General features: G+C 35.2%; 2 protein-coding genes across 2 annotated transcripts; one reads left to right on the top strand and one right to left on the bottom strand.

Annotated features, from left to right (window-relative positions):
* Window positions 1–326: 326 nt before the first annotated feature.
* Window positions 327–3,461, bottom strand: LOC117919739 (psbP domain-containing protein 6, chloroplastic). Its single transcript, XM_034836981.1, has 4 exons — window positions 3,057–3,461; window positions 2,287–2,603; window positions 770–1,712; window positions 327–669 (listed from the first exon to the last, which is right to left on the bottom strand). Exons 1-3 carry the CDS (start codon window positions 3,361–3,363, stop codon window positions 1,542–1,544), a joined length of 795 nt encoding a protein of 264 aa, XP_034692872.1. The 5' UTR covers window positions 3,364–3,461; the 3' UTR covers window positions 327–669; window positions 770–1,541.
* Window positions 3,462–5,555: 2,094 nt separating this feature from the next.
* Window positions 5,556–9,389, top strand: LOC117919633 (exocyst complex component SEC15A). The gene is made up of 2 exons (XM_034836841.1): window positions 5,556–5,782; window positions 6,825–9,389. The coding sequence occupies exon 2, from the start codon at window positions 6,829–6,831 to the stop codon at window positions 9,196–9,198; it is 2,370 nt and encodes a 789-aa protein (XP_034692732.1). The 5' UTR covers window positions 5,556–5,782; window positions 6,825–6,828; the 3' UTR covers window positions 9,199–9,389.
* Window positions 9,390–11,306: the final 1,917 nt, after the last annotated feature.

Genomic DNA, 11,306 nt, shown 5'->3' with positions numbered 1-11,306 from the left:
CACTGTATGATTTTATGTATGCTACACACCTTGATCTGGATGGATGAAGTGTTGTTCACCTAATCTAAATGTTGTGTGAATGGATTCACAAGAGAATCTGTGCACAAACTATTTCATGCACTACAAAGGCAGGAATGCACCTGCTGGGAGTAACCATGCAGTGCAGTAAGTTAATGTAGTTTTCCTTCTAAACTTGCAGTCATGTTCTACAGAGAAGTATGACAAGCCTTATTCCTTATAAGATTTATGAAGCTGGGGAAGAATTGTAAAGACACTAGACGTTTCAGGCAGAAAATTTAACACACTAGAGAGTAGAGAGGCTCAGATTTGGGAAAATGCGGGCAGAGGCCCAAGCCTGGCAGACCATGTCTGAGCAATAATACAAGATAATTTGAAACATACATAAACATGTCATCAATAGCAACTGTCCAAATCCTACTACTCTTCTAGTTTTACTTCACCAATTTAAAACATAGTGAGTGGAGAAATAAAAATAGGAGCTCACAGGATTGCTGAATTGCATGAACACCCTAACCTGTGTGATCAAGATTAGTCATTTATCCTTTCCTTTTTTCATTCACTGCTACTATAATTTTCTGTCAACTTCATTGTCCCTGTTGTTTCATACCTGTTTTTCTAACTCTCTTGCAATTCTCACACTATGCTTACCTGCAAATACCAAAATCCAGTCAATTTATAAAGGTATGCTGCAAAATTCCTAGATATTTTAAGCCAAATAAATAAAAATAATATATGATTGCAAAAGTACCTTGAAGACAGATTCTATGGCTGCAGAAGAAGTGGTGGGGCAGTTATAAGACAGGGAATTGATTTCGGAAAGGCAAACCAGCAGCAGTTTTTGTATAAGAGATTTGTTTGGAGGCCAACAGATAGCCATTGTTCATCTTTTTCAATTTCTTCTCCAAGCAGAGAACAACATTCTGTCACTAGGAGAACCCCCAGGTAATATTAACATCCCTACCCTCCAAAGGATGTTTATTGAGACCAAACTAGCAGATCGCGTTGTCAGATTACTTGGTTTGTCACAAACCCATCTTCATTAGAACCTCCCAACTTAGCAGAAGCAGAATGTTCAACCAATCTCTGTGTCTGTTCAAGCCACTTCTATTTAACAAGCTGAATTTCAGCTCAGAAAGACTAGGCTTAAAGACACAAACTCATTATTGACAAAGGAAATATACTAGTCTAAGATCTTAGCATGTTTCTTCTATGGCCTTATTAAATATGCCAACAATTAACTGCAAATCTACATAAAATGCTCTCAATATCTATGTCATGAATGCAAATTTGTTGAATCATCTATAAACCAGTAGATCAAATTCTCAAAGCCATGCAAAAGGGAGTGTGAATCTCCTTTCATGCTTTTATGGGTAGGGAGGGATGGGGAAGGGATTTGGATTGAACAGAACCAAAAATTCCATTGTAGAAAACATGTCGATCTTGTCCAGAAGTCCTTCTATCTATGCAAATTTAAAATAAATGAATTAAATATAACCGTCTTGTCTTCTCTTGGGCAAAAACTACACTTGGAAGGAATCAAGCATGGCTTTTAGAGTTTTCTGAGATGCCTGCCACTGTTTATCATTTGCACTAGCCACAAACAAGACGACACTATTTCCCTTTGCTGTTGCTTTTGCAAGATTATGCGACCCCGTCAGAGCAAATGGAGTCTCAAGCACATATTTGTAATACTGCATACACAAGGATGAAAAGGTTCGTAATTACTATCAACTGACAATTTCATTTTATCTTTGCTTTTTTCACAAAAAGAGACAGTACAAAAGTAACAAAGTAACCAAGTATTGGATGTCACTATAAAAACAAACAAAATATAACTGAGAAAACAAACAAACAAAAAAGGGAGATCATTTTGATTTGTGAATGCTGTCCTACAAACCAGCCATTCTTAGCTAACAAAGGCACACAAACATGAGAGGAAGGAAAATTTTTAGTTGACATCCAAGATGAAGTAGCATCAATCCTAAAACATTGCAAAACCGTGACAATTTTCTTCCTAGTATCCTATTCTGAGGAATACTTAGATCAGGATTGCTCATGTCCCAACATATCTTTAATTGGTGAGGCACCATACTCAATTCCTCTGCTTGCAGAAGAAGACCCCATGGAGTCATAAACATAGAGAAAGTATTCTAAATTTAAAGAGTTGAAAGAGAGTAATCTGATCCTATAAGACAAGAGGAGAAGTCAAACATTTCTACAATATTTGTATCATAGGACAAACAGAATGAGTAGGAGGAATTGTACCGTCTGATCACCAAGCTTTTCAACTGAAGTTTCCAGGAGCTCATCAGAATCATACGTGTTTCCAGTAACAAAAGGGCCAAGAGAGGCAATCAACTTCTCAGGGCTCCCAATGTCTTCAATTGATGCATTGGGTTTGTTGGTGAGGCGGATCAAAGGAGAAGCAACCACCTGCACCTTTCCCTGATTTTCATCTTCGAATTTCACTTCAACCCAAGGCTCCGCACACTTGGGTTGGCAGTAATTACCAGACAGTATGTTGGCTACACGTGTTTGTTTCCAAGTTGGTGGGAGGACAAACTGATAGGGCTGCACATTTCCTGCAATAATCGCTAACATGTACAATTATAAAAGAAACAAATATAAAGAAAAAATAATAATAACAATTAAAAAAAAATTGAAATGGCACTGAAGAATGAAGATTACTTCTTTATGCATCCATCAATTTCAGGCATAACAAAATTCATGCCAAAAATCAAGTGAGAGGGTTAGATAATCTCTTCACCCAATACCCAGCCTTGATTTTACTTAAAGAACCAAAAAATAAACCTCTTCACTCCATATTCCTTAAAAGGATGGTTTAAGAGATTTAGTGTATGTCAAGCCCACCAACTCTTAACAAATACACCATCACTCCTGAAAATTGTTTGCACAGAAGTCTTAGACCTCAAATTACGAAACTCATCGTGAATATTGAATTGAAAGGGACTCAAATTCTAATAATCTCTATTCTGATTAAGTAGCGAATGACTGTAGTCATGGGGGATGTGTACCTGCGCGAAGGGCGGGAGTGTCTTTGGGAGAGGCTTTGAAGAGGACGAAAGATGGGTCAGATGGAGATGGGGGGAGGTAGGACCCTACTTCCACCTCTCGAGCATGCGCAGGAAGGGCTTCCTCGGAGATAAAAATAAGAGGAGCCAAAGCCAGTCCTCTGAGGAACTCCCTTCTAAGAGTGAGTTGGTTTGGGGAGTTCTTGAAAGGAGAAGAATGTGGGAGAATCGAGGTAGCAGATTTTGAAGAGGAAATGTGGGAAAGTCGCGAGAAAACGTGGGAAAGTGGAGCGAAAGAAGCAGTAGCCATGGATTTGATGGGGTGGAAGAGTTGGAAGGGTGGAAGAGTTGGAAGTGTGGATTTCGCTACCGCTCTTATCCGTGTAGGATAAGAGAAACGGGCCCAGAAAGAGGACTCCCAATTTTGAAAATTCAATCTCTTTGTTTTGTAAATGGGTATGAGTTTTGTAGAGATGTTTTTATTTTTTCAAAATATAACACATGATATTCAAAATATTATATCATGCGTTACTTCAATTTTAATAAAATTATATATGGTGGAAATGTTTAATTATAATGTTTTATTAACTTATTAAGACAATTTAAATTTTAAAAATATTTTAAGATTTAAATAAAAAATAATTTAATAATTAATGCTATTAAATTCTATTTAGACTTCAGTTAAATTAATATTCATTTAAATACTAATTCAATGCAAATTCAGCTCGATTTCATAAATGGCATCAAAAAAATTCCTGATGTTATTTTTCTTATCATTATTATTTTCATGGAATATAAAATTAAAAAAAAAAATAGAAGATGTTAGACATAAACATTAATTTACTGAAATACAAATTTTATTTATTTAATCGTAAAAAATATTTAAAATTTTATTAAAAATTAAAAATATTATAAATGGAATCATAATTAAAATAAATTACGATTTAATTTATGAAACTTTAACCATAAATGTTATATGATATGGATCCAAATATAAGAATATTTATTATTAATCTACAAAATCTTAACCATAAATGTTATATGATATGGATCCAAATATAAGAATATTTATTATTAATCTACAAAATCATGGCAATTTCTTTCAATTTCAGATATCTGGAACATTATTCACTTGAATTAAAGCATTAAATTCGTACCACCATATTTAGTGAATATTTAGTAAATCAACTTAATAATTTAGAGTGATTTAATAACTTAATTTAAGTCATAAAGTAAAATAAAATAGTTTAATGGTACAACTTAAAGTCAAAAATAACTTTAAGTAATAAATAAAAATAATTAACTTATTTTTAATTCAATATCCTTATTTTACATTTTTTTAATCCTCATTTGTCTTGATTATCTTTAAAATCTTTTTTATTACTTCACGATCTTCATTATTACTTCATCTCCTTTACTTTAGTTATAATTTATGATAATAGATTTATTATTTGATAATTTAAAATAAATTTTAAATTAATTTTATCAAACAACTATAATACTTAAATTAAGAATTAAATTTTAAATCAACAGCTTAAATATATTTAACTTAAAATCGAGTTAAATCATTAAGTAATAAGTATTAAGTTTTACAAAATACTCCATTAATCTCCTAAACAAGCCTCACAATAATGTATTACTTTCAATCTTTTATAAAGATGGTAAAATTTGATATGATTTGTTGATACAATTCGAATCCAACACATTTTTTAAGGGTTTTGATGAAACACAATGATGTTTGAATCAAATTTACATTAACTTATATAATAATTTATATATAAAATGTCAATAACTTTTTCCTTTGGGTACATTGCAAAAACTCTTATATATCAAAATTAACAAATAAATTTTTGAATTTGTTGTGATATTAAATAATAAACAGTTTGTTTGTTTGTTTTTTTTTTTTTTTTAAGAATTTTAGATCCATAAATGTAAGCATGTCCCGATATTCATCATTTATAGAAGTATTTCCCAAAGTGGTCATTTCTAAGAACCATCCCAAATATTTTTTTTTTTTTCAAATATATGCCATACAGAAAATTTTAATTTTATAAAAAAGAAATTAAAGATTAATGAAAAATTAATTCTATAAAATTAGAGAGGATGAATTTTAGGGGCTGACCCAGTGTTAAGTTTGGTTAGGTCAGGTGAGGACAAGCCTACAGAAGCGGACATCCTCGTTTGAGTCGCTTTTGGAGGTTTTAATATTACACAACAAATTAACAATGTTATTTTATTATTAATCTATACAACTATATACAGGGCTTTCTTTAAAATTAATTTTGATAATTTAATTTATTTATTTTAGTGATTTAAATAATTTTTAGTTTTGGTGATAATTTGTGAATAATTGAAAATTGTGGAATTAGAATAGAATAGATTTTTGTATGAGTAATGATTAGGAAACTGAGGTGATTAGGAAGTTGGGATGAATACTATTGCCAAGATTGTTTTTACTGTTTCCACGGACCCTCATTTGGTTGCCTCCAATGAACTGCTTAAGCTCGTGGTGGAATCAGCAAAACGCGTCCGTCAAAAGACAAATGCCATGAAAAACATCGAAAATTTGTTAGCAAGGATCGCAGAATCCAACACAACACAGCAGAGGAGGAGAGAGAAGACGAGAAAGTGAAGGAAAATAAGGGAAAATCACGGAAAACATTTGTTATTCTCATTTGGGTTTGCGGTGGTTCGATAGAGGGAACGGAACGACAGCAACTTCTCCCTATGTAAGTTCTTGCCACAGTCAGTCTGTAAAATTCGATTTGATTTTTTGTTTTCCCATCTTTTTACCAGTGCGCTTGGTTGATGAGAAACGGTAGGAAGAGAAATGGGGAAATTTGGAATATTAGGATAGGTTAGGGTGGAAATGGGTGTGCAGAGATTCCAAGTTCTCTTTCTTTTATTTTCCTTGATTTTCCCAGCAACCCAAGAGCATTGTTATTTCTTTTGGTTTTCTTTTGTTGTTTGCTTGTTAAACCCATTTGAGTACAGAAGATTTTATGTGTACTATTGTTGTTTGTTCTGTTATTGATTGCGATTTTGGCCAAAAAGAGGGAAAAATCTCATTTCTATCGTGTTCTTAGTGATTGATACAATCAAGTTTGTTTTTTTGGTGTATATGTGGGTCTGTTCATGTGTTTTGCTCCATATAAGGCATTATTTTTATGTTGATTTGGTTATTTTTGGGAGATAGCAAATCTGTAAATGTACATATATCCTTTCAAGACCCGTTATGTCTGATATTTACCTGAAAAAATGTTCTTTTAATGTTCCATGTGTTTTGGATTTTCTGTCCAATTGTAGATGCTGTTATAGTTTGATGACCAATACAAATACTCACTTGACATTCTTGGAATGGTGTTTGTTTTTATACATTGTATTTTGTAGGTTTCATGTTAAGGATGTTCATTTTCAATGAAAATTTTCTTTAATGTGCCTTCATTTTCTTTTTTGATAAGGATAATGAGTGAAGGGAACATTTGGATGCCTTAAATTGTACATGGCTTCTCTAGGGTTTCATTAGAGTGCTGAATGCAAGACCCACATTCTTCCAAAAGTTTCCTAAAGTTAGTTTTTGTAAATTTCCATCTGTTTTTGTTTTTTTATTGTCTTAGGAAATACATTAGATATTCAGCAAAATTGACAATGGAAGCTCAGCTAGGATACCCATTTAGGGTTTGAAGAAATTTTATTAATTTTTCTTTTCATTCTTATTGTTGGTTAGGTAGGTAAATATTAATGGCTATTTGCTTTTCTTGGTTTTATCAGAACAATGAATGCGAAACCCAAGCGGAGAACTGTTACAGAGAACGGAGATACAGGAGAGGACTTGGTCCTCGCCACTTTGATTGGGAATGGAGAGGATTTGGGCCCAATTGTCAGACATGCTTTCGAAATGGGGCGGCCTGAACCCCTTCTTCTCCAGCTTAAGAATGTTGTGAAGAAGAAGGAAGTTGAAATTGAGGACCTCTGCAGGGTACATTATGAGGAGTTCATTCTTGCAGTTGATGAGCTCCGTGGTGTCTTGGTTGATGCTGAAGAGCTGAAAAGTGAGCTTTCAAGTGATAATTTTAAGTTGCAAGAGGTTGGAAGTGCACTTTTGTTGAAACTCGAGGAGCTTCTTGAATCGTATTCAATCAAGAAGAACGTGACTGAAGCCATAAAAATGTCAAAGATCTGTGTTCAAGTGTTGGATCTTTGTGTGAAGTGTAACAATCACATTTCTGAAGGACAATTTTATCCTGCTTTGAAGACCGTAGATCTCATTGAGAAGAATTTCCTGCAAAATGTTCCCCTCAAGGCACTCAGAGTGATAATAGAGAAGAGAATACCAGTAATAAAATCACATATTGAGAAGAAAGTATGTTCTCAGTTTAATGAATGGCTAGTTCAAGTAAGAAGTTCTGCAAAGGATATTGGGCAAACTGCAATTGCACGTGCTGTGTCAACCCGTCAGAGGGATGAGGATATGCTGGCTCGTCAGAGGGAAGCCGAGGATCAGGGTCATTCAGGTTTCGAAGATTTTGCATATACTTTAGATGTTGAAGAGATTGATGAGGATTCTATTCTGAAGTTTGATCTTACACCTCTTTACCGAACATATCACATTCATACTTGCCTTGGCATCCAAGAGCAGTTTCGTGAATATTACTATAAGAATCGGTTGTTGCAGCTCAATTCAGACTTGCAGATCTCGCCAACACTACCATTTCTGGAGTCCCATCAGACATTTTTAGCACAAATTGCTGGGTATTTTATAGTGGAGGATCGGGTTTTGAGAACAGCTGGAGGGCTATTGTTACCTAATCAGGTTGAGATAATGTGGGAAACAGCAGTATCTAAAATGACTGCAATGTTAGGAGAACAGTTTTCTCACATGGATTCTGCAACCAACCTTCTTATGATAAAGGACTATGTTACTCTGCTTGGGGCAACTCTTAGACACTATGGGTATGAAGTGAGCCCACTGCTTGAGGCTCTCGACAATGGCTGGGAAAGATTTCATGTGCTTCTTTTGGATGAGTGTAGGCAACAAATCGTTGATGTCCTTGCCAATGACACCTATGAGCAGATGGTACTGAAAAAGGAGTCTGACTACAATATGAATGTTCTATCATTTCATCTCCAAACCTCGGATATAATGCCTGCTTTCCCATACTTTGCACCATTCTCCTCCATGGTACCTGATGTTTGCCGCATCATCAGGTCATTCATCAAGGATTCTGTCAGTTACTTGTCTTATGGGGGCCACATGAATTTCTATGATATTGTGAAGAAGTATTTGGACAAGCTCTTGATTGATGTTTTTAATGAAGCTATACTTAAAACAATTAACAGTGGCACCACTGGTGTCTCTCAAGCCATGCAGATTGCTGCAAACATAGCTGTCCTTGAAAAGGCTTGTGATTTTTTTCTTCGTCATGCAGCTCAACAATGTGGGATCCCAAGCAGATCAGTTGAGAGGCCTCAGGCTAGTTTAATGGCCAAGGTAGTTCTCAAAACTTCAAGGGATGCTGCTTATCTTGCTTTGCTAACCTTGGTGGACTCCAAGTTAGACGAGTTTATGAAGCTTACAGAAAATATCAATTGGACTACAGACGACGTGAGCGAAAATGGAAATGAGTACATGAATGAAGTTATCATTTATCTCGACACTATTATGTCCACAGCGCAGCAAATTTTACCTTTGGATGCTTTGTACAAGGTTGGGAATGGTGCTCTTGAGCATATTTCAAGTTCTATTGTGGCAGCTTTTCTTAATGATAGTGTAAAGAGGTTCAATGCGAATGCAGTTATGAAGATCAACTATGATCTAAAGAGGTTAGAATCTTTCGCAGACGAGAAGTATCACACTACTGGCTTGAGTGAAATACACAAGGAAGGTAGTTTCAGAGGCTGCTTGATAGAAGCCCGACAATTGATAAACCTTCTTGTGAGCAGTCAGCCAGAGAACTTCATGAATCCTGTCATAAGGGAGAGAAACTACAACACTTTGGATTATAAGAAGGTAGCCAGTATCTGTGAGAAATTCAAGGATTCCCCTGATGGGATATTTGGAAGCCTTTCAAGCAGAAATACAAAGCAAAGTGCTCGAAAGAAATCAATGGACGTGTTAAAAAGAAGGTTGAAGGATTTAAACTGAGAAGGCTTGAAAACCTGTCTTCACCAAATATAGCTTAGCCTTCTGTTTTTTTTTTTGTTCAGGATGAAAGAGTTCTTCTATTCTCCTGCTGATTTATTATCCTGGAATAATTTTTTTTAGTATTGCTTTGCCCTTGAATTGATAATTTGTCCCCCTCCCATAAGAGCGGTGTTGCTTCTGCATTTAATTTTTTTTTTTCCCAGGTCATAAATTAGTCCATCATGTTTTGGGAAAAGCACTTGAGAGAGCTTTATATGCTTTTACTTCCGCAATCCCACTAGTGTTAGTCAGATCCTACCACAACTTCTAGGGTTGTTTTGCCTATCAGATGGAAAAAAGCAGGCATATAGATGAGTTATGGTTGCTTATGGCTCTGCAAGGGGTTCTTCATCTTGGTCTTGGTATTCAAATTTCATCAATTCAATTCTATATGCTCTTTGTCCGTATGCGTGTCTTCTTCCTGCAACTTGTAGTAGTTGTTTGTCGGCAAAGAGTTTCTGGGCTTGGTTGTAGGTAGAAGGAACACAATGATCTTTAAGTTTTGGTCTCTTGTATGCTGAAAGCAGTGTCTCTGTCACTCACTTCACTGGATGCCCCTTGAATTCTCATAATATCCTTTTAGAAAGTGTGGTGCTGATCATCCTTCCAGTTTGTCATGTCATTGAGAAAGCTGATATATGTCTATGGGATAGCGAGATGGGAGTGTAATTTTGACAATTTCAAGCCTATCCTATCAACATTCTTAGTATACGTGCATGATATATGGTCTCGCATTTCAACGGGCGAACCCTACAAGAACTCGGTGAAATGGATCCAATGTCGTGTTGCAAATTAGAGACAAAACGTCTAGTAAAGTAATGCGAGTGTGGGGACTGATTTCAGAGCATCGTTTCAATTTCTGTCTCGGCCTTCACTAAGAGGTAAAAACAAGCCACGTAGAGATATGATGTTGATATGGCGGTTTGTATGTGTTTTCCCTACCGATTCAGTTGACGTAAGAGGGGACGTCATTTCTATGTTCAGAATTATATAAGGCTGCCCTGTAATGCTAGCTCTTCATCACCTTAAAAAATCATCGTTTTGGCCTTGTCCTTATTCATTTCATGAACCCACTATTTCTCAATGATGATTGATCCCTTCTGTGAACCCATCTATACAACAACCCTGTTTTTTGTATTTCTTATGTGGAAAAAATTTTAGCAAACATTTTGGGATTTCTCAAAACTGTCCGAGATGATTCATGAAGATGAGGTAAACCTAGGCGTATTCACTCACCCTCCCTTCAAATCAAATGCCAAATTCTCACAAATAAAATACAGATCAAGTGTGTATAAAAAAATAAAAAATAAAAAATAGTGTGGGCAGGGTCCTAGTCAAAGTTGACCGCCTCAAGACTTACCTAATGGAACGGAATAATATGGTCTTTTTAAAGATGATTGCCACAAAAGACTTAAAAGTCGTCCACTAGCTCCGTTTTACTCATTATTATAAGTTGGATAACAATCCAATTTTCTCCGTAAATATGATTGAGATTAAGTACATATGGCTAATGCATCTACTGTGGTGAGCGTGGGATAGTTTGGAGATAAGGCCCATATGCGCCAATCAGAACCCGTGACACCACTTTCGCCATTGTCAAATTTGTCAGTCGCACGGACCTTTGTCTCATATTTAGGCAACTCTTTCTTTGTGGGTGGATGTCTGTTTTAACTTTTAAGTATTCTGCTGATTAGGTTGCGGCGAGCCTGGTGACCAACTGCTTCTCTTGGGTGGAATTTCCCTTAGTGCCATGTAAGTTTCTGAATATATATGGGGAAGGATTTGATATTTTAATTAATTTTTTATTTGAATGCCCTTTCCATTAATAGTAGTCAAATGTAGCAATTATTAACTATCCAAATATAAATCAAACATACTTAAAAATGATTTGTTTTTTAGAGTTTATATCGTGGAGCTAATCAGGAGGATTTCCACATGTCTGACACTTGATGGAACTTTTTTGAACCATGAATTCTGTTTTTATTTTTACTTTTTTTGACTTGATCTAAATTTGAAAGAACAAATATTATACAAGGACTCGTTCACTTCTATGAAAAGCTTATTATATG

The sequence above is a fragment of the Vitis riparia genome, chromosome 8 (genome assembly GCF_004353265.1).
Source record: "Vitis riparia cultivar Riparia Gloire de Montpellier isolate 1030 chromosome 8, EGFV_Vit.rip_1.0, whole genome shotgun sequence".
Lineage (NCBI taxonomy): Eukaryota > Viridiplantae > Streptophyta > Magnoliopsida > Vitales > Vitaceae > Vitis > Vitis riparia.
This window is presented reverse-complemented; position numbering and strand designations above follow the sequence as displayed.